Raw genomic sequence first — 22,283 nt, 5'->3', positions numbered from 1 at the left:
AAGGAGAGAAGGAGTGGGCCAGAGACCTGAGCTTAGAGCTTGTTTGTTTCCCTGGCCTGAAGAGTGGGTGTCTGAATGTGTGTGACCTGGACATGTGTAGAAATTGGGGAAAGTGTCGAAGAAGGACTGAAACGCAGAGCCTGGGAAGCTGTCTGAAGAGGGGTGTTCGTCCTGGCACAGCTATGCAAGTGTATTTCTGAAAGCCGTTGTGTTTTAGGGCATGTGTGTCTAGGATGTTGTGGGTTCGACTTGTGACATTACATTCTGAGTTTGGTTTTGCCCATTTTTTCTAGCTACTCCTCTTTCTACTTTCTTTCTACCTGTGTGCCAACATGGCCTCACCCCAGGCGTAATACCAGGGCAGGCTGCCCTCCTCCTCAACCCAGTAATGTCTGGAAATCCCTGGCCGTCCCCAGCCTAGGCAGGGCCTATAGACCCTGAAAAGAGGCCCAGAGACACCTGGGTGCCACAGGTGCTACAGGGCGGCCCACGCAGCCGTGAGGACCCCGGGTTTGGCACAGGTACAGGGGTTGGAGGTGAGGTAGACAGGAACAGACTTGGGCGTGTTGCTGTTTTTTATGGGTGAGGTGCCCTGGAACGTGAGATTAAGGGAGGAGTCTTTTCAGTTTCTGAGATGCTGGTGCTGAGATGGAGTCCAAAGTAACTCTTCATGCCTTGGCTACTGGGGCCAGGTCCTCGCCCCGGAGGTCATCTCTGAGGTCAGGTCACACCAGCCTGTGGAGCAGCTTCCCATGCCTGAGCCTCTTTCTTCCCTCCGCAATGAACTAAGGGTGGAAGCTTCATCCATATCAAGAATCTTCCTGTGTACTTTGCCTGCCCCCCTCCCTTTTTGTTCTTGAGATTGGTATCTAACTCTGTCAGTTCTACCTGTCGGCCACCTGGAAGGACCACAGCCCTGTTTTCAGCCCGCGCCTCCTTTCAGCCATGGCTGAGACGATGAGAATCTACCTCTATCCCAGTACTTAATCAGGGAGCCACGCACCAGGTATCAACTTGGTGTCTTATACTACTATCTCATTTAACCAATCTAAATGTGGAAATAAAAGGGATGTGCCCATGTAACAAATGGGAAAATTGAGGCTCTAATGGATGGAAAACTTCCCCAGGGTTTCACCACTGTTACATCGTAAAGCCTGGTCCCAGTGCTTCCTGTACAGTTGTTTCCATCCTGTCTTCGCAAAGCTTATTTCCTCTCTTCCCTTTCTTGTTCTTTGTCGTCAAGCGCATTTCCATTTCTCCATTCCCAGCTCTTCTGGGTTCTTCTTTCCTCTCATCTCCCCAGAGATCACTTCCTCTGCTTCCTCAGGCCCTGACCCCCACCCCGACAAGTGGTTTTAGAAGTAGGCACATTGTACTTGAAGGACGGAAATGACCTCATGTTGCCACCACAGATGAGCGAGAAGCAGTGCAGAAGAAAACCTTCACCAAGTGGGTGAACTCACACCTGGCCCGGGTGACCTGCCGGGTGGGAGACCTGTACAGCGACCTGCGGGACGGGCGCAACCTCCTGAGGCTCCTGGAGGTGCTGTCAGGAGAGACACTGGTGAGTACCCGTCACGGAGGGAGGAGGGAGCCCCAGGGACCAAGAGGGGGAAAGCCACAAGAGGGGCAGAACACAGCAGCCCCTCTGCCCAGAGGATGGGCTCATTCGGAGCGGCTTTGCTGGGTGGATTACGTGGGCGCCCTGCTTTGCAGAGACAGGAACAGTGGCCCCATTGAAAACATTTCTTTTCCCGCTCGCTCTGGGTGCAATTAATTCCCTTGGGAATCTTAATCTGGCCAAGCCTCATCTGTGACCCCAGCCTGGGCTCCATGACCTTCAGCCTGGCCCTGGGGCTGTCCTCATGTTCCTGAAGGAGAGCACTGGGAAGGCTGGGGAAGAAGAAGGAAACCCAGGAACCCGTGTGTCACTTGTCACTATACTCCCCCCTGTCCCCCAACAGCCAAAACCAACTAAGGGCCGCATGCGAATCCACTGCCTGGAGAATGTGGACAAGGCCCTGCAGTTTCTGAAGGAGCAGAAGGTGCACCTGGAGAACATGGGTTCCCACGACATCGTAGACGGGAACCACCGTCTGACTCTTGGGCTGGTCTGGACCATCATCCTTCGATTCCAGGTACTGCCAGCACTACCCAGGGTGTGGACCGTGCACTGGTTCTGCACCACAGTTCCTGCTGGCCTGTGATAGACAAATACAAAAACAGAAGTCTGGCACCAGTGGCTCACCCCTGTAAACCTAGCTTGTCAGGAAGCTGAGATCTAAGGATCACAGGTTGAAGCCAGCCTGGGCAGGAAAGACTGTAAGACTCATACCTCCAATAAACTCCCCCCAAGGAAGCTGGAAGTAGAGCTGTGGCTCAAGTGGTAAGAGCACTGGTCTTGAGCAAGAGAAGTTCAGGGATGGTGCCCAGGCCCTGAGTTCAAGCCCCAGGATTTGCAGGGGAAAGAAACCCTCAAAACAAAAAAATCAAGCAACTGCCTGGGTGCCTGGTGGCTCACACCTGTCATCCTAGCTACACCAGAGGCTGAGATCTGAGGATCGCAGTTCAAAGCCAGCCCAGGCAGGAAAGTCCATGAGACTCTTATCTCCAATAAACCACTCAGAAAACCGGAAGTGGCGATGTGGCTCAAGTGGTAAAGCACTAGCTTTGAGCTGAAGAGCTGAGGGACAGTGCCCAGGCTGAGTTCAAGCCCCACAACTGACCAAAAAAAAAAAAAAATCCATATCTCACACCTTGTAGAGCAGTTCTCCATACACTCAGTGAGGCAGCTAGCCTCGCTCCACAGGGCAGAGAATTGTTCGGTGTTGGCAAAGTTCCCTGGAGTCTGTTTTGAGTGCCAGTCTTGTGTATTAAGGACCCCAGCTTGGTCCATGAGGAACTGGAAGTTTTATAAATGGTCCTTCACTGCACAGAGTTTTAGAAGTCCAAGGGAGGCCTGGTCACCCCCTCTGTTATGCTTCTGGGTCCCATCTCAGCTGTCTTACTGGGTCCCCCATCCTCCCTGCTTGGCCTCCCTGTTCCTTTCAGCCCTAAGCAGAGTTCCTTGTGCCTCACCCCTGAAAGCCATGCAGAAAATAGTCTCTCATCCACCTGCATTCCCCACCTGGAGGAACCAGCTCCCTGCACTCTCGGGCACTTCCACACTGCCGTCCCACCTCAAATTCCTTGTACCCAATGATTCGTGTTATGAGTCTAGGTTGAAGGGAGCCCAGGCTCTGTCCCTTCACCCCTTCAAGAGGGATCTCAAGCGTCATTTCCTTCCATTTCTCTCTGAGTGCCTCTGACAACACCAAGAGCTCCTGTCCAGAGAATGAGGGACACTCCCTTGCTTCCTTCCTTAGATCCAAGACATCAGTGTGGAAACAGAAGACAACAAGGAGAAGAAGTCAGCCAAAGATGCCCTGCTGCTGTGGTGCCAGATGAAGACGGCAGGGTGAGGAAGCTCGGGGGCGTGGCCGTGGAGTGGGCCACACCTAAGCCACACAGTAGAGGACAGCCTCCAGAGACCATGTCCTGCACAGACTGGGGCTCAACCCCACTCACCATTTTTTTCTGGTCTCTGTTTATAGATATCCCAATGTCAACGTGCACAACTTCACCACCAGCTGGAGAGATGGACTGGCCTTCAACGCCATCGTGCACAAACACCGGTGAGAAGACAGTTAGCAGACATGTGGGTTAGTGGCCCAGGGGTGCGGGCACACCCAGAAGCCAGGAGAAGAGCCGTAAGGAATGTGGGGGCACTGTGCTGCACAGAGGACTTAGGATAGGAAGCTAGGGATGGGAGCAATGGGAGAAGGCTTGGGGTGTTCCCTTCCAAAAAAAAATTTGAGTTGGAGGCAGGGATAAAGGTAGGAGTGAATTTACTTCTTTGGGATCTCAAGTACTTTTGGTGCCTTCTGGCTTCTCCCCTCCAGGCCAGATCTGCTGGATTTTGAGTCCCTGAAGAAGTGCAATGCCCACTACAATCTGCAAAATGCTTTCAATCTGGCTGAAAAGGAGCTGGGCCTCACAAAGCTGCTGGACCCTGAAGGTAGGCCGGAGCTCTGCAAATCAAGGGTAGGGCAGACGGAAGGCAGACTGGGGCTGCTGGGAGCTGGGAGGGGTGGATGGAGAGCACCTGCCTATGGTTACAGGGGTTCTTAGGGGGAGGGAATGATGAAAATACTCTGGAACTGGGTAATGGTGATGGTTGTGAATGTAACAAAAAAACCACTGAAGTATATGTTAATAACAGGAAATTTTCTTTTTTGCATCAGTACTCTCACTTAACTGTCTTTTGCTAGTTAATTGAAGATAATTTCCTGCCTGGGATGGTTTTGAACCACAATTCTCATACCTCAGCCTCTTGAGTAGCTAGGATTACATGGGTGAGCCACCAGTGCCTAGCTTAAAAATATGAAATTTTAGGTGGGTATGGTGGTTCATGATTGTAATACTACTCAGGTAGAAGCAGAAGGATTACAAGTTCAAAGTCATCCTGGGCTACATAATGAGACCCTAGAAAAAGAGAGAGAGAGAGAGACAGAGAAACACAGACAGACAGACAGAGAGAGGAGGGGGGAGGGAGGGAGAGAGGAAGAGAGAGTGGGGGAAGAGGAGAGAAGGAGAAAGGAATAGTGGTTCATCCCTGTAAGCTTAGCTCCTCAGGAGGTTGAGATTGGGTAGATCATGGAGCAAGGCCAGCCTGGGCCAAAAGTTCCAGGACTCGCCGGGCGCTGGTGGCTCACGCCTGTAATCCTAGCTACTCAGGAGGCTGAGATCTGAGGATCTCGGTTCAAAGCCAGCCCGGGCAGGAGAGACCTTGAGACTATCTCCAATAAACCACCAGAAAACCGGAAGTGGCACTGTGGCTCAAGTGGTAGAGCGCTCGCCTTGAGCTGAAGTACTGAGGGACAGCGCCCAGGCCCAGAGTTCAAGCCCCACGACCGACAAAAAAAAAAAAAAGCTCCAGGACTCTTTCTCAACTAATAGTTGAGTGTGATGATGCTCACCTGTCATCTCAGCTATGGCGGGAAGCAGAAAGTAGGTACAGGCCCAGACAAAAAAGGGCTGGAGGTGTGGCTCAAGTGATAAAGCACCTGCCTAGCAAGCAAGAGGCTGAATTCCAACCCAAGTACTATAAAAAAGAAAAAAAGGAAGGGAAAGGAAGAAAAAAGTCTATAGGAAGATGGCTCTGGGTTCTATCTAGCCCCATCCCAGAGCCAACTTTGTGACTTATAGCCAGTCTGTTAGCCTCTCTGTGCCTTGGTTTCCTCAAGTTTAAAATAAGAGAACTAGTTCATGTGCTCTTCGAGGACCTTACTTCTAAACTACTAGGGCTCTGAAGTAAAACTACCTAACTTTGAGATCTGAGCATTTGTCCTCAGCCAGCGTCCCAGCCCTTACCGTGTACCTGGCACTGCGCAGCATGTGACATGCTTTAATTAATTGAGTCCTTACAAACCCCTCTGAAATCAGAACCATTATTATCCTTAGTTTATGGGAGAGAAGGCAGGGCTTATAAAAGTCAATTGATGGGCTGGGAGGTGGCTTAGTGGTAGAGTGCTTGTGTTGCATGCATGAGACCCTGAGTTCGATTCCTCAGCACCACATAAGCAGGAAAAAGAAAAAAGCCGGAAGTGGCGCTGTGGCTCAAATGATAGAGTGCTAGCCTTGAGCTGAAGGGCTGAGGGACAGCGCCCAGGCCCAGAGTTCAGGCACCACGACTGGACCAAAAAAAAAAAACCCAAAAAGGTCAATTGATTTGCCCAAGGTCACACAGTTGGCAGAGCTGGATTCTTGTTCAGCAAGCCTGGCTCCAGAGTTCAGGTCCTCTTTACCTCTGCAGAGCAGAACAATCTGGGTTTAGCCAGTAAAGGAAAGGAGAGCTCTCACCTGGATGTCAAGTGTGGATCTCATCACTTCCTCCTTTTGCTGGGCCACCCATAGTAACCCTATCTCCTCTGTCCAGGATGATAAGCTTCGGCTGTCTGGGACAAAAGTAGTGGTAGTGCAGCATTCCTAGACCAGACTTTAAGAAGCCTGGCTATGATGTAAAGTAAAACTAAGTGTTCTGTCTGTGATGTGTGAGATGACGTTGGTAGCCGTGTGAATGACTTGGGATGCCTGTGGGAATGCTTTCAGAAGTGTGGAGGGGCTTCCAGTCTCATAGTACTACTTCCAGTAGGACCAAATCTGGTTCAATTCAGAAAACCCAGGGATTCCAAGTCATAGCCTTGGTCTAGTGATGGAGGCTGTCTGAGCTTGAAGGATGCTCTCCTGCTTGGACAGACCATGGCTGAGCTTTGGGATCAAGACTGGAAACAGCTCCATGGTGGTGCTGACAGCTGGCCTCCCTCCCTAGTCTGTTGCATCTGGAGTCAGTAGGCTTAGTTGTTTTGTTTTTTGTTTTTTTGTTTTTTTTTAATCAGTCATGGGGCTTGAACTCTAGGCCTGGGAGCTGTCTTTCAGCTCTTCAGCTCAAGGCAAGCGCTCTACCACTTGAGTCACAGTACCACTTCCAGTAGGCTTAGTTTGTATCTGCTGTCCCACTGTCCCTGAAGCTGTCAACTTAGGTTTCTGTAAGTCTGTGACCCATCTCCAAATGGACAGACTGTTTCTTGACTTGCTTTTTGCTGTCCCCCCCTCTCCTCTCCAAACAAGTTTGTCCACTAGGTACACTCAGCCAAAGCCTCCTAGGCTTCTAGGTTTTATTCTCAGCTTGGGGGGCCCTTCTCAAGTCTAGGAGAAATAAAAACAAAAGAGGAGCTTGGTTTTAGGCCCCTTTAGTGGAAATGGTTGAGCTGTGACTTGGCTCTGAAGAGGGCCAGAAAAGAATACCAGCCTTAAAAGGCTGGGATCCTGGGTACGCAGGAAGTGATTCGGGTTTTGGGCCTACTGCTGGGACTCGGGTTTCTGGTGTCTGCCTGACCCAAGGGGTCCTTTTCTTCAGATGTGAATGTGGACCAACCAGATGAGAAATCCATCATTACATACGTGGCTACCTACTACCACTATTTCTCCAAGATGAAGGCCTTGGCTGTAGAAGGCAAAAGAATTGGCAAGGTAATCCCTCTTCCCCCTCCCCGCCATACACACACTGTGATGCAGTAGGTGGAAAGGGTGGAGGCGGCAGGGCCCTGGTCTTACTCCTGTAAAGCAGAGGCCAAGGTAGAGCTAGATGCAGGACCGGGCAGTTCACCAAGCCTCCCATCTCCTGTCTCCCAGGTGCTGGACCACGCCATGGAGGCAGAACGCCTAGTGGAAAAGTATGAGTCCCTGGCCTCAGAACTGCTGCAGTGGATTGAGCAAACCATTGTGACCCTCAATGACCGGCAGCTGGCCAACTCTCTCAGTGGGGTCCAGAACCAGCTTCAGTCCTTCAATTCCTACCGCACAGTGGAGAAGCCACCCAAGTAGGTGCCCCTGGGTTTCACCCTGCTGGGACATGCCTGCCCTGAGCCGGGCTCACATAAAGGGAAGCCAAAATTAGGGCGGCCTTTTGGGGAGGATTATTTGGCAGTGCATAAGTGCTTCAGAGGTGCATTTACCCCAGCTCAAAGCACTGCAGACAAACATAGTTGGTCCAAAACACCTTTTAAATGACTGAAGCTGTTTTTAGAAAGTACACTGTGGAAAGGTTTGCTCGGGTGTGCCGAGTCATTGCAGTCCATCAGGTGAGACTACTAGTCCCCCGTCTTGTGTCTCAGCACCCAGTCCTCCCACGGGAACAGGCAGAGCATAGCCAGCCTTGGGAGGATGGCTGGGAACGTGAGCCTTGCAGAGGTGGCTTTTGTTTTTTTTAATCATTTATATATTTTAGCAGTTATCTGATTTTACATGTGGACTTGCTGTTTTCAGTTTTGTTTTGTTTTTTTTGTCGGTTGTGGGGCCTGAACTCTGGGCCTGGGCGCTGTCCCTCAGCTCTTCAGCTCAAGGCTAGCACGCTACCACTTGAGCCTCAGTGCCAATTCCGGCTTTTTCTGCTTATGTAGTGCTGAGGAATCAAACCCAGGGCCTCATGCTTGTGAGGCAAGCACTCTACCACTGAGCCACCTTCCCAGCCCCTGTTTGCAGTTCTGTATAGCACATGCTAAAGCTTTTGTTGTTACTGTTGATATTTTTGGGGAGGTGGGGTGTTTTCTTTTGTGCCAAGAAGTAAGCTTGGATTCAGGGCCTCCAGTTCTGACTCAGTCTTTTGTTCAGGGATAGTGCTCCACCTCTTGAGGCACACCCCTATTTCTGGTTTTTTTTGGTGGCTAGTTGGAGATAAGAGTCCCATGGATTTGTCTGCCCAGGCTGGCTTTGAACCTCAATTCTCAGATCTAACCTCCTGAATAGCTAGGATTAAAGATGTGAGTTTGTGTCTGCTTGCCTGCCTGCCTGCCTGCCTGCCTGCCTGCCTGCCTTCCTTCCTTCTTTCTTCCTTTCCTCCCTCCCTCCTTCTCTTCCTTCTTTTTTTTTTTGTCAGCTGTAGGGCTTGAGCTTTTCCTCAAGGCTAGTGCTCTACCACTTTGAACTGTAGCACCATTTCTGGTTTTCTGGTAGTTGATTGGAGATAAGTATCAGGGACTTTCCTGCTTGGGCTGGCTTTGAACCTGTCTCAGATCTCAGCCTCCTGAGTAGCTAGGATTACAGGCATGAGCCACCAGTGCTTGGCTTCCCTTTTTTTTTTTTTTCTAATCATTGAGTTCTTTTGGAGTTATGTGTCAGCTCCAAAACTAAATATTAATCCAGAAAACAACTATTCTCATATAGTACGGGGAAATGATTTGAGCTGTGCCCTTTGCCTGAATATTCAACAAAGATGTAGCTAGCTTCAAGGATGTTCATCAACGTGAGCTTCATGAAAGAAAAATGAGTCATGAGACACTACAGAAAATAGTATCAAAGAAATGCTTTTATTGACATGAAAAGTTACGTGAAAAATAATTGGAGAAACATGCTCAAAGTGTTCTTTGTGGGCCACAGAGAAGAAAATGCTTAGAGCCAAGAGTTCAAATCCTAGCTCTAATATTTAACAGGTTTGAATATTGGGCAACTTATTTAACCTTCCTATGCCTCAATTTTCTCAACCAGAAAATGAGGGATACTCAGAGAGTGAGTGCTAGCCCAACTCACAGGAGGTGAGTTCTTGATGCGTTAGAAGTGGCTATGCTGGCACCCAGCCTCAGTCAACACTGTGCACAAGGGCTCCTGTGGTCGTCATTTCTCTGTGGTTTTTAATTACATTGAAATGATGTTCTTTGGGTTTGCCAGTATTTTCTGGGTTGCTTGCAAAGACTATGTATTGGTTTTGTGAGAAGAAAAGGACACAGGACACTCTGTGTTGTAAAGTCAACTTCCTGGGCCCCTGTGGCCATTGCCTCTGATGCTAACTTGCCCCCCCCCCCCCCCGCCCACCTCAGGTTCACCGAGAAGGGGAATTTGGAGGTGCTGCTCTTCACCATCCAGAGCAAACTGCGGGCCAACAACCAGAAGGTCTACACGCCCCGAGAGGGTCGGCTCATCTCCGACATCAATAAGGTCTGTGACCTGCCATGCTGTCCCACAGATGACAGCCCTTGGCGGTCCCTGGCCCGGACACCTTTCATATCTGCCCTAACCTAGGGCCCTTGTCACCTCCCCTAAGCCCCACTACGGTTACTAGATTCTCCATCCCACTGCAGCCACCCCTGTTGGGACTCTGGTGTCACTCCTTTCCGTTCTCATTCTTCATACAGGTTCACGTGAGAAATCACGCTCCACACAGCCCCAACTCTCTCTATTTATAATTTTTCACAAGTATTTTATAAGCATCATAACAAAATAAGAATCTCCCATAGTCCTGCCACTGCCATCTTGCCCTTGTCCAGAAGCAAACGTGTTTCTTACATGGCTGCAGGCCACGCCCAGCACCTCTCATTCCTGAAAAAGCCTTACTGACTGCAGTCAGACCCATGCTAGACCCCGGCACCAGGGGACTTTGCTGGGCCTTAGCTCTGCTGACCCTCCTCCCCGACCCTGTCTGCTCCTCTTGTCTGCACTGCACAGGCCTGGGAGCGGCTGGAGAAAGCTGAGCACGAGCGTGAGCTGGCCCTGCGCACAGAGCTGATCCGCCAGGAGAAGCTGGAGCAGCTGGCCGCGCGCTTCGATCGCAAGGCCGCCATGCGGGAGACCTGGCTCAGCGAGAACCAGCGCCTTGTGTCCCAGGTAGGATGCAAGGGGGAAGAAAGAGACTGCAGGGTGGAGAGGAGCTGAAACCCCACATCTATCACCTCCCTTCCTGGCCTCTGCCACAGGACAACTTTGGGCTGGAGCTGGCAGCCGTGGAGGCAGCGGTGCGGAAGCATGAAGCCATCGAGACAGACATTGTGGCCTACAGTGGCCGGGTGCAGGCCGTGGACGCGGTGGCCGCAGAGCTGGCAGCTGAGCGCTATCACGACATCAAGCGCATCTCTGCTCGGCAGCACAATGTGGCCAGGCTCTGGGACTTCCTGCGGCAGATGGTGGCCGCCCGGCGGGAGCGGCTTCTCCTCAACCTGGAGCTGCAGAAGGTGTTTCAGGACCTGCTCTACCTCATGGACTGGATGGCAGAGATGAAGGTAGTTGGCCATCCCTGGTGGGGCTCAGGTGGGTGGGAGTCCTGGGGGTGTCGCTACAGTGCCTTAAATCCACCACTGAGCCCCGCTCTGTAGAGCACATGCCAGTGCAGGGGGGGACATCCCAGTTCTAATAAAACATGGGGCTCAGGGAGACTAGACTAAGTGTGGTATGGGATGAGAAGAAAGACTGTAGCTATGTGAGGCTGTGGAAAGAGATGAAGGCAGGAGCAGAGCCAGGTACGGTGGCTCAGGCCTGTCATCCCTAGCACTTGGGAGGTTGAAGCTAGAGGATGATGAGTTCAAAGCCAGCCTAGGCTACATAGCAAGAGCCTGCCCATAAAAAAGTGACAGAGGGGGTGAGATTGATTGGAATATGTTGTAAACGTGTGCAGAGGTAATCGTGAAATGCCCCGGAATAACTAATGTGAGATAGATCAACTCAAAACTGGGACTGGAGATGCAGCCCAGTAATAGAGTACTTGCCTAACATGCTCAAGCCCCTAGGATCTCGGGGAGTAAAGGGGGAGCTGCCAGTTGACTTAGTGCATTATAGGCCTGGTCAAGGAGTTTGGATTTTTTTTTCCTAAGTAACACAGAGCATTTGAGATGCTCAGGAGGTTTTGGGGAAGGGAAAGATAGGATTCTGTCTTCCGTTTTGAGAAGTAGCTTGGATACATTGTGCAGAAGGCCTGAGTGGCTGCACACAGAGCAGTCAGGTGCAGCTGCAGTTTACTAGGGAAGAGCTGAGGGCAGGTCTGGGAGACACAGTGACGGGTGCTGGGGTGCTGCGGCAGAGCTGTGACCACAGGAGATGCCTGGGATTCTAGGGCTGAGAAGATGAGTCACAGCAAAGATCCTGGGAGCATGATTTAGTTGGAAAGTTGTTCCATGCAGGAGAGGATGCTGAGGACAAGGAGCCAGGCGCTGGGGCAGAACTTGGACATCTTGTGTTTGTTTGTGTGTGTGTGAGAAGGGGGGGGAGAGAGCGAGCGAGCGAGCGCAGGCGTGCTCACTAGGGCGCAACACTGCGGTTGTCTTAAGGGGATGGAAGGAAGAGGGAGTGAGATTGGCATGTGCACCTGGTTAGGAGTTGGGCACAAGCTTGCTCTGTGTGCCTGGCAGGGCCGGCTGCAGTCTCAGGACCTGGGCAAGCACCTGGCCGGAGTGGAGGACCTGCTGCAGCTGCATGAACTGGTGGAAGCAGACATTGCCGTGCAGGCTGAGAGGGTGCGGGCCGTCAGTGCCTCTGCCCTGCGCTTCTGCGACCCCGGGAAAGGTGAAAATGGGAAGGCAGAGGCCTTGGGCAGGGAAACCTGGAGACAGGAGAGCCTGTGGGAGGATGAGCGATGACAGCTAGAGCCAGGGAGGGAAGTCTATCAGGGCAGGTAAGGGGGTTCCTCACTGGGGTGGGGAACAGGCAGAGCTCTTGATCTCTGGCCTGACTTTTCCAGAATACAGACCATGTGACCCACAGCTGGTGTCGGAGCGGGTAGCCAACCTGGAGCAGAGCTATGAGGCCCTGTGTGAGCTGGCAGCAGCCCGACGGGCCCGCCTGGAGGAGTCGCGGCGCCTGTGGCGGTTCCTCTGGGAGGTGGGCGAGACGGAGGCCTGGGTGCGGGAGCAGCAGCACCTCCTGGCCTCGGCCGACACAGGTCGGGACCTGACAGGTGCCCTCCGCCTGCTCAACAAGCACACAGCTCTGCGTGGAGAGATGAGCGGCCGGCTGGGGCCCCTGAAGCTCACTCTGGAGCAAGGCCAGCAGCTGGTTGCCGAGGGCCACCCTGGAGCCAGCCAGGCTGCTGCCCGCGCAGCTGAGCTCCAGGCCCAGTGGGAACGGCTGGAGGCCCTGGCCGAGGAGCGTGCCCAGCGGCTGGCACAGGCCGCCAGCCTCTACCAGTTCCAGGCAGATGCAAACGACATGGAGGCCTGGTTGGTGGATGCATTGCGCCTGGTTTCCAGCCCCGAGCTAGGGCACGATGAGTTCTCCACACAGGCCCTAGCCAGGCAGCACCGGGCCTTGGAAGAGGAGATCCGAGGCCACCGGCCCACCCTGGATGCCTTGAGGGAGCAGGCTGCAGCCCTGCCGCCCGCACTGAGCCACACAGCTGAGGTGCAGGGCAGGGTGCCTGCTCTGGAGCAGCACTACGAGGAGCTGCAGGCCCGGGCGGGTGAGCGGGCGCGGGCCCTGGAGGCCGCCCTGGCACTCTACACTATGCTCAGCGAGGCGGGAGCCTGTGGGCTCTGGGTGGAGGAGAAGGAGCAATGGCTCAACAGCATGGCCCTGCCTGAGCGCCTGGAGGACCTGGAGGTGGTGCAGCAGAGGTAAGACCTGAGAGCTCCCAAAGGGCGCAGTGCCTGGGAGCTGAGGCGGGTACGGGGGCTGCCTGCTCCCACTGTCAGCTGCCCACTACGCGCCTTGAGCCTTAACTACAGCCCTCTGAGTCAGTCTCAATGATTGCTTTTAGGATTTTGTTTTGTGATGGTAGTGAGGTTTGAACCTAGGGTCTTGAACCTAAGCAGGTTTTCGACCACTTTAGCCATGCCCCAAGCATTCTGCTTTTTTTCTGGGGAATTCAGGACCTTATGCTCACTCAGCTTGTTTGGCTGACACTTTACCACTTGAGTCATGCTCCAGCACTGCTTTGTGCTGGTTACTTTGAAAACAGAATCTCATGGACTTTTCTGCCCAGGCTGGTTTCAAACTGTAATCCTCCACAGCTCAGCCTCTCCTGAGTAGTTAGGATTATCAAGGGGAAACACTGGTGCCTGGCTAACTCCCTGCCTTTAGTTTTATTTAAAATGTTGGACATAGTCAAAAGTAGAGGCTGTATCATGACAAGATCTATGCACCCATCACCAAGATTCCATTATTGTCAGCATATTGCTCTATTTGATTCATTTCTTTTCTAAAAAGCAAGTTGGAGATAAGAGTCTCTCAGCCTTGTGGGTAGCTAGGCTTCCAGGCTTGAGCCATGTTTGTAGACCCTTCCCTATTAGAATGTCAGCTGTCCCTGGAAGAAGGCATGTTTTACAACTTTATCAATCAGACACATTTTTTATTACCCCTTCCTTTGCTTATTGTCTGAGGATGGGGCCTGGGCAGCTGGCTAAGGGGGAGCCCCAGGAGGAGCAGCAAGGTCCTGGTAAAGGTGAGGGTCCTGGCAATGCCAGGGTGGAGTTAGGCTTGTGCAGTTCCTGACCTTTGACCTTCTGAGCATCCCTAGGAGTAGTTTTCCTCCTAGAGTTGGGAGGGTTGGAAGTTCCTCTCCTGTAGGCCAAGAAGGGCAGCGAGGCCAGGACAGAAGCCTCGTGCTGATGGAGTGGTGTTGCTCTGGGTGTCTCTAAAGGACGAGCCTGGTGCCTCACTGCCTCTCCCTGCTCAAGCCCTGCTCTCTTATCCCCACCCAGGTTCGAGACCCTGGAGCCTGAAATGAATGCCCTGGCTGCGAGAATTACTGCGGTGAATGACATTGCTGAGCAGCTGCTACAGGCCAACCCACCAGGCAAGGACCGCATTGTCAACACCCAGGAGCAGCTCAATCACAGGTGGGCTTTGAGGGATGGGGCAGCCCGGGCACCTGAGAAAGACTGCCGCAGCCGGGGATGGCAACTGGAAGAGTTCTGCAGGATGCAACGGGGGCTAGAAAGGAGGAGGGGATATGTTGGGAGAGGGAAAGCAATGAACGAGCAAAGTCAAGGTAGTCCAATGAGACTGGAGACTGATAGGAAGCCATTCAGAAAAGAAATCAGAAGTTCACACCTGTAATCAGGAAGCTCACAGTTCCAAGTTCAAGCCCTAGTACCTGCTAAAGTAAACATTAAAAATAAATAAATAAATAAACCACACAAGATTCGATCTCACTCTAAAAAAAGGGCGGAGGTTTAGCTCTTTGGTAGGGCACCTGTGTAGGAAACATGAGGTCCTGGGTTCAAAACCAAGTACCATCAGAGAGAGAAGGTGAGGGTCAGGATGAAGGACATCCTCTTTCCAAAAGCAGGTGGTTTATCTAAGACAGGGCAGTAGGAAAGGCGCTTCCAGATGTATGTGGCTAGGACCAGAAAGCGAGCAGCTCCAAATGCCAGAGCTGCCCTGGCCTTGCAGGTGGCGGCAGTTTCGGTCCCTGGCAGACGGCAAGAAGGCAGCACTGACCTCCGCGCTGAGCATCCAGAACTATCACCTAGAGTGCACAGAGACCCAGGCCTGGATGCGAGAAAAGACCAAGGTCATTGAGTCCACGCAGGGCCTGGGCAATGACCTGGCGGGGGTGCTGGCTCTGCAGCGGAAGCTGGCAGGCACCGAGCGAGATTTGGAGGCCATCGCTGCCCGTGTGGGTGAACTGACCAGAGAGGCAGATGCCTTAGCCGCCGGCCATCCAGCCCAAGCCTCTGCCATCAATGCAAGGCTTGGAGAGGTGCAGACGGGCTGGGAGGACCTGCGCGCCACCATGCGACGTCGAGAGGAGTCCCTGGGCGAAGCGCGGCGGCTGCAAGATTTCCTGCGCAGCTTGGATGACTTCCAGGCGTGGCTGGGCCGGACACAGACGGCCGTGGCCTCTGAGGAAGGGCCAGCCACGCTGCCCGAGGCCGAGGCCCTCCTGGCCCAACACGCAGCCCTGCGAGGAGAGGTGGAGCGGGCCCAGGGCGAGTATCGTCGCCTGCGGGCCTTGGGCGAGGAGGTGACCCGAGACCAGGCCGATCCCCAGTGCCTCTTCCTCCGCCAGCGACTGGAGGCCCTGGGAACCGGCTGGGAGGAGCTGGGCCGCATGTGGGAGAGCAGACAAGGCCGGCTGGCTCAGGCCCACGGCTTCCAGGGGTTCCTGCGGGATGCTCGCCAGGCCGAGGGCGTGCTCAGCAGCCAGGTGAGAGTCCAGGAGGCGAGAGCCCTGGAAGAAGAGAAAAATGGGGAGGAAAATGAAGTAATTGAGGAAGCGGCATGGCAGGCAGGGTGTCAGAAGGCTGGGAGTGATGAATTCAAATGTCTTACTCAAATCAACTGTAGAAGAAAGAAAAGACGTGCCTAGTCATATAACTATTTAAAAGAAATGAAACTAGAGCAGGATTTACACTGGTGAGCTCCCACAGCTCAGCTCCTTGGGCCTTCCTCAGAGGGGCCCCTTCAGAGCCCCCTGCCTATCTTGCCCATGCCCACCCTGGCCCCTCCCTTTCGGACCTGTCTCTGGGTGGGCCCCTCGTGGGGGTGGGGTCTGTGTGCTTGAGAAGTGACCTGAGGCCTCCCTTCCTGCGCAGGAATATGTCCTGTCCCACACGGAGATGCCGGGGACGCTCCAGGCTGCAGACGCTGCCATCAAAAAGCTGGAGGACTTCATGAGCACCATGGAGGCCAGTGGAGAGCGCATCCGCGGCCTCTTGGAGGCCGGGCGCCAGCTGGTGTCCGAGGGCAACATCCACTCCGAGAAGATCCAGGAGAAGGCAGACTCGATCGAGAGGAGGTGCTGTGGAGACAGTGGGCAGGAGGGCGGGGCAGGGGGACGGGGGCGCAGGCCAGGGGAATAGTGGCGACAAAGATGGGCCTCAAAGATGGAGGCGCGGCACAGGCCACAGCTGTCCGACATTTGGCAGGGACTTGGAGGCTGACCACAACACAGAAAAGGAAGATTGGGGTGCTTGGAGAGGGACTGCTCAGGGCCCCAGGAGAGCCTTCTTCACCCACATCAGGGCAAAATGGAGCCTAATAGAATGGCAGCCTGGAAATCGGATTTCTGGAGTGTCCTGTGGGGCCCCCAAGGCACACCACCTGTATAAGATGAGGGCCTCTAAGCAAGTTCAGGAGTTATCACTGGCCAGGCCAGTGGCTGATTCATGTTCTAGGACAGCCGGGGTGGGGGTGGGGGGATGGGGTGGTGGGTAGGGGGTAGGGGGGACGGAGGGGGGAGGAATACTCAAGATCCCAAATCAATTAACAAAAATACCAGAAAGTATAAATTGGAAAATGAAGTTGCAGCCCAGCCCAGCCGAGGGTATGCAGCTCAAGTGGTGGAACACCAGATTCTGAGTTCCAACCCCACGACTGCCAAGACAAAGGAAAGATCCATAATCCTCTCATATCAAAGTCAAGAAGAAAGGTTACCGTGGGGCTGTCATTGTAGGCACAGAAAGAACCAAGAGGCAGTACAGCAGCTTTTGGGCCGCCTTCGGGACAACCGAGAGCAGCAGCACTTCCTGCAAGACTGTCATGAGGTGAGGCTCTCGTTCTCTGGTGCCCTGGCAGTGTTGCCAGGCTGCCTCCCTGGCCGGCTCCCCCTCCCCCAGCACCAAGCTGGCCATGGATCAAGTGCCTTGGGTGTCATCACAGCCCGGAGCACTCTTCATGGTTTCTTCCCATCTTTCCCATCTTCCTCCTCTCTCACCTCTTCTCCCAAAAACATCCCTCCCTCCTCCCTCACCCCCTGCATTATGCTCCACCCAGCTCAAACTCTGGATAGATGAGAAGATGCTAACGGCCCAGGATGTGTCCTATGATGAGGCCCGCAACCTGCACACCAAGTGGCAGAAGCACCAGGCGTTCATGGCTGAGCTGGCGGCCAACAAGGACTGGCTGGACAAGGTGGACAAGGTGAGCAAAGCAGCGAACGTGCATCTTTGGACTACCTCTGGCAGGCCTAGGCTGCCTGGGACATGGTTCTTTCGCATTAGAGAGATGGGACAGGACTTCAGAATGTGAAAAGGTACAATAGAAGAGGAAGAGGAGGAGCAGGAGGAGGTGATGGAGGAGGAGGTGGTGGAGGAGGTAGAGGAGGCGGCGGCAATTGAACCAAACTGGCTTTGATTAAACACTATAAGAGTTGTTATATCTGAAGCAGAAGGACTCTCCTCAGCCAGGATTTAGGGCCAGATAGTAAATACTTCAGGCTTCGAGGGTCACAGAAGCTATTCGCTTCTGCTGTCGTCATACAAAAGCAGCCATACAGAAGACATAAGGAGCATGACTATCTCCTAATAAAGCTTTTCTTATAAAAGCAGGCTGTGGGCCCAGTCTGCCTTATCTGCCATGGTTTGCCATTGGGAGGACCAGCCTCCCATGGAGCTCTGGCTTCATTGCTGAGGGTAGATGAAACAGCCTTCGTACTCAGCCACTGTTCCTGGATACCTTTAGTGTGCCAGCGCACAACCAGTGCTGCGTGGAATAGCCAGAGACGCCTCCCTTCCTCGAAGGTCATGGTCGATGGCCAGAGGAGACCAGTGCATTTTTTTGTTTGTTTTGTCAGTCGTGGGGCCTGAACTCTGGGCCTGGGCGCTGTCCCTTAGCTCTTCAGCTCAAGGCTAGCGCTCTACCACTTGAGCCACAACACTACTTCTGGCTTTTTCTATGTATGTGGTGCTGAGGAATTGAACCCAGGGCTTCACGCATGCAAGACAAGCATTCTACCACTGAGCCACTTTCCCAGCCCCGACCAGTGGATTTCTATGAAGGGGTGCCATGGAAGCAGAGGGATGTGCTTTGAAGTGTTTGCAGTTAAAGGCTGGGAAACCACCAAACAGAGGCAACCGCTGGCACTCCATCCTGACAGACAGTGGAAAATGCAGCGTCTGGGCTTGTGTTCCCAGAGACAGACCTGAAGTCCAAGTTCCGGGGCAGCCCGCTTTCAGGAGAGGTGATCCCGGAGCTTCAGGAGTGGCACAGTCCAGGCAGGGAGCATCCGGGCTGCCATGTAGCTAAGTGGTAGTAGGTGTATGTTTAGCATGTCCAAGGCCCAGGTTCCAGCACAAAGAGGTGGAGGGAGGAAGGGAGAGAGGAAGGAGGGAAGGAAGGAGGGAAGGAAGGAAGGAAGGAAGGAAGGAGAGAAGGAAAGGAGGGAGGGGAAGGGAAGGAGGGAGAGAGGGAGGGAGGACGGGGAGAGAAGGAAGGGAGGGGAGGGAGGGAGGAAAGGAAAGAAGGAAGGAAGGAAGGAAGAAAAAGGGAAGGGAAGGAAGGAACAAGCAGCACAGGAAGTTGGGAAAGACCTCACTTGCGGAAGTTCAAGTAAGACGTATTGTGAGTGAGAAACAGGAAATGAAAGCAGTCAAATCCATGTGCAACATAATGCCAGAAACCACCAGCACCCGGGAACTCCTTGCAATGGCTTCTTTATGGAGGGAAGTTAGGCTGGGACCTCTAGGGAGGTGGAGTGTGTCATCGGCAGTGCGGGCAGGCTGCTTAGAAGGGCTCTGATGCCTCCAGGAAGGCTATGTCAATAAGTGGCCATGGAAATCTGGAATTATTTGCCACCCTTCAGTTTGCTCTGTCCTGTGTCCCTGACCTGCCGTCAGCCCGTGACATGCAGTGGTGTCTAATTGTGGCACTTACCCCTTCTCTGTCCTGCCACCCAGGAAGGGCGGGAGCTGACTCTGGAGAAGCCAGAGCTGAAAGCTTTGGTGTCGGAGAAGCTGGAGGACCTGCACAAGCGCTGGGATGAGCTGGAGACCACCACCCAGGCCAAGGCCCGCAGCCTCTTTGACGCCAACAGGGCCGAGCTGTTTTCCCAGAGCTGCTCCGCCCTGGAGAGCTGGCTGGAGAGCCTGCAGGCCCAGCTGCACTCCGACGACTACGGCAAGGACCTCACCAGTGTCAACATCCTGCTTAAGAAGCAGCAGGTAGGTTAGGTGTGAAGAATGGAAGGAGAAGGGAAAAAGAAAGCACTTTCCTCAAGAGCCTAAGTCATCCTAAGGTCGTCCGAAGGCCTGGCAGGTGACATGTTTTGTTATTTTTTTTATGTCTATTTTCTTATAAAGGTGCTGTACAGAGAGGTTATAGTTACATCAATGTTTTGTTTTTTTCTCATAATGATTTCTGTGCATCAATCTCCAGGGATTATAGGAGATAAACTATAGGAACTGTTTGAACAGAGAAACTAGTAGAAAATATTCATTAGTAAAAACTACCAAAGGTATGATCTTAAGTTTTCTGTTGCTATAACAGTATCATGAAACTGGGTGATTATAAAGACTAGATTTGCTCCAGCTCACGGTTCTACAGGCTACAAATCTAAGAGCATGGTGCTGGTATTCTCCTGGTTTCTGGTGAGGGCCTTGTGTCATAGCACGGTAGAAAAGCAGAGGGAAGTGAGCAGATGTGGCACAGGCAAAATATAAAAGCAGCCTCACTTTATAACAACCTGCTCTTAGGGTCACTAATCCAGTCTCACGAGATCTCCATTAATCCCTCTTAGTGACCCAATCACCCTCTAAAGATCCCACCCCCTCTCCACACTGTTTTACCTCAGGGACCACATTCCAACTTAAATTTTGGAGGGGACAAACCACTTCCAAACTCTGGCAAGTGTGAAGAGAATTCTACATCAGGAGTCAGAAAACTTTTTTCTGCAAAGGGCAGAATAGCAAATATTTTGGGCTTTGTGGATCATATAGTAATCTCTATTACAGCTCTTCTGTAGGGTTAAAAAAAACAACCATAGACACAAAATAGGAGTGGACTTATATTCCTATACAATGTCATTTACAAAAAAGGCAGTGGGCTGTATTTGCCAACTCCTGCTCTTAAGAATCCTGGAATAGGCCCAGTGCTGGTGGCTCACGCTTGTAATCCTAGCTACAAAGGAGGCTGAGATCTGAGGACCACAGCTCAAAGCCAGCCCAGACAGGAAAGTCCATGAGACTCTTATCTCCAATAAACCAACAGAAAACCAGAAGTGGTGCTGTGGCTCAAATGGTAGAGCGCTAGCCTTAAGCTGAAGAGCTGAGGGACAGCGCCCAGGCCCAGAGTTCAAGCCCTACAACCAACAGAAGAAGAAAAAAATCCTGGAGTAGCAAATGTAGCAGGAATATGGACAGCGCTCTGGAGGAATACCCAAGGAGGAATGTGGTAACTTAGGCCTTGTTGAAGAGGGCAAAAAGAAATTGCCAGAACAGATCTGCAGCTGGTGATCTAAGGCAGGAAGCCTTGCCTCCTCTGGAGGGCCAGTAAAGCCTGCTGGGGGGAAGCGCCCCTGGGTTCTGGCACAGTAGAGCAGTTAAAAATAAAAGCCAGTCTTCTGCCATGCTGTGCTACACCTCCATCTCCCTCTGCTGGCAAGGGGTGGCATTGCACTAGCGGGTAAAGGAGAGGTTACAGGGTCCAATTCCAACATCTCAAAGCAGCACAGGGATGAACTGGGGACGGAGGGACAATGGATTCACAATGGCACAGTTACCGCACAACCTTGGATTCTGGTATATACAAAAAGTTTGAGATCCACCCATCCAGGCCATGAGAGGATGCTCTCCCTGGCTTGAGTCCTGGAGATAAGAAATCATGATTGGCAAGCCAGGCACTCATGGCTCATGCCTATAATCCCAACTCCTCAGGATGCTGAGATCTAAGGATCACAGTTCAAAGCCATCCCAGGCAGGAAAGCCCTTGAAACTCTTATCGCCAATAAAATACTCAGAAAAAGCCAGAAGTGGTGCTGTGGCTCAAAACAGTAGAGCACTAGCCTTGAGCACAAAGAGACTCAGGGACAGCACCCAAACTCTGAGTTCAAGCCCCATGACTGGCAGGAGAAAAAAAAGCGAGTGAGAGAAATTGTGGTTGACTTGATAGAAACGAGCATCTCAGAGCGTGAGGGTGGAACTGCAATGCTGCTGTCCTCTGCCTCCGGGTTTGCAGATGCTGGAGCGGGAGATGGCGGTGAGAGAGAAGGAGGTAGAGGCCATCCAGGCCCAGGCGAAGGCACTGGCCCAGGAGGACAAGGGGGCAGGGGAGGTGGAGAGGACCTCAAGGGCTGTGGAGGAGAAGTTCAGAGCACTCTGCCAGCCCATGAAGGAACGCTGCCAGCGCCTCCAGGCCTCTCGCGAGCAGCACCAGTTCCACCGGGACGTGGAGGATGAGATCGTGAGTCACGGATTCACCTTGACCCTGGCACTGATACTCAGGGAAGCCCTGTAGGTCCCCTGTACCCCAGAGTCAGATGACCATTCCCTACACACACCCGTGGCCCCAACCCCCCCCCCCCAGTCTTGGGCCCCGGTGCTGACCGTGGACCTCTTGACTCCTTTCTCATCTAGTTGTGGGTGACTGAGCGGCTGCCCACGGCCAGCTCCAGGGAGCATGGCAAGGACCTGCCCAGCGTCCAGCTTCTCATGAAGAAAAACCAGGTGAGGCAGAGGCGAAGGGCAAAAGCAAAGTCCCCAAGAACCTCCCACTCTTGGACAGTGTGCTTTCCTGAGATGGCCTTGTTTTCTGACCCACCTGGAGGCCCCAGACTTGAGCCGCGTGCCTCTGTTCCCACACTGGGGTGGGGGGTGGCTCTTCTGGCAGGGTCAGGGTGAGGACTGAGGGGCATCGGCAGCAGGGCATGCATTCCTGGGCCAGGTCAGGGCAGGCTGAGGGGTCCCCTTGCAAGCCTTTCAGGGTGTCCTCCTCTGTGGCTGGGTCCAGACCCTGCAGAAAGAGATCCAGGGCCACGAGCCCCGGATTGCAGACCTCAAGGAGCGGCAGCGTGCACTGGGGGCAGCCGCCGCTGGCCCAGAGCTGGCTCAGCTCCAGGAAATGTGGAAACGCCTGGGCCATGAGCTGGAGCTTCGGGGCAAGCGACTGGAGGAGGCTCTGCGGGCCCAGCAGTTCTACCGCGATGCCGCCGAGGCCGAGGCCTGGATGGGTGAGCAGGAGTTACACATGATGGGCCAGGAGAATGCCAAGGTGAGAGCCAGGGTGCATCTGGTCTGGGTGGCTTGATTTCTCCCTCTCCCAGTCCCTGC

General features: G+C 53.2%; 1 protein-coding gene across 2 annotated transcripts in view; it reads left to right on the top strand.

Annotated features, from left to right (window-relative positions):
* Sptbn2 (spectrin beta, non-erythrocytic 2) overlaps positions 1-22,283 on the top strand; it is a 43,576-nt gene that overhangs the window by 13,344 nt on the left and 7,949 nt on the right. For both annotated transcript variants that reach the window (XM_042676517.1, XM_042676516.1), the window contains 21 exons: positions 1,413-1,564; positions 1,965-2,138; positions 3,366-3,457; positions 3,594-3,674; positions 3,942-4,057; positions 6,959-7,071; positions 7,234-7,421; positions 9,414-9,531; positions 10,039-10,197; positions 10,287-10,589; positions 11,712-11,865; positions 12,041-12,911; positions 13,998-14,135; positions 14,692-15,448; positions 15,837-16,039; positions 16,697-16,787; positions 17,017-17,163; positions 18,918-19,181; positions 21,193-21,417; positions 21,591-21,680; positions 21,964-22,224. In XM_042676517.1, the coding sequence (XP_042532451.1) occupies positions 1,413-1,564; positions 1,965-2,138; positions 3,366-3,457; positions 3,594-3,674; positions 3,942-4,057; positions 6,959-7,071; positions 7,234-7,421; positions 9,414-9,531; positions 10,039-10,197; positions 10,287-10,589; positions 11,712-11,865; positions 12,041-12,911; positions 13,998-14,135; positions 14,692-15,448; positions 15,837-16,039; positions 16,697-16,787; positions 17,017-17,163; positions 18,918-19,181; positions 21,193-21,417; positions 21,591-21,680; positions 21,964-22,224 (4,697 nt within the window). The remainder of the gene's footprint in view (positions 1-1,412; positions 1,565-1,964; positions 2,139-3,365; positions 3,458-3,593; positions 3,675-3,941; positions 4,058-6,958; positions 7,072-7,233; positions 7,422-9,413; positions 9,532-10,038; positions 10,198-10,286; positions 10,590-11,711; positions 11,866-12,040; positions 12,912-13,997; positions 14,136-14,691; positions 15,449-15,836; positions 16,040-16,696; positions 16,788-17,016; positions 17,164-18,917; positions 19,182-21,192; positions 21,418-21,590; positions 21,681-21,963; positions 22,225-22,283) is intronic.

Source organism: Dipodomys spectabilis, unplaced genomic scaffold, assembly GCF_019054845.1.
Source record: "Dipodomys spectabilis isolate Male_0828 unplaced genomic scaffold, ASM1905484v1 ptg000030l, whole genome shotgun sequence".
In the NCBI taxonomy this organism is placed as follows: domain Eukaryota; kingdom Metazoa; phylum Chordata; class Mammalia; order Rodentia; family Heteromyidae; genus Dipodomys; species Dipodomys spectabilis.
Note: the sequence above shows the minus strand (reverse complement) of the source record. Positions and strands in the feature narration are given on the sequence as shown.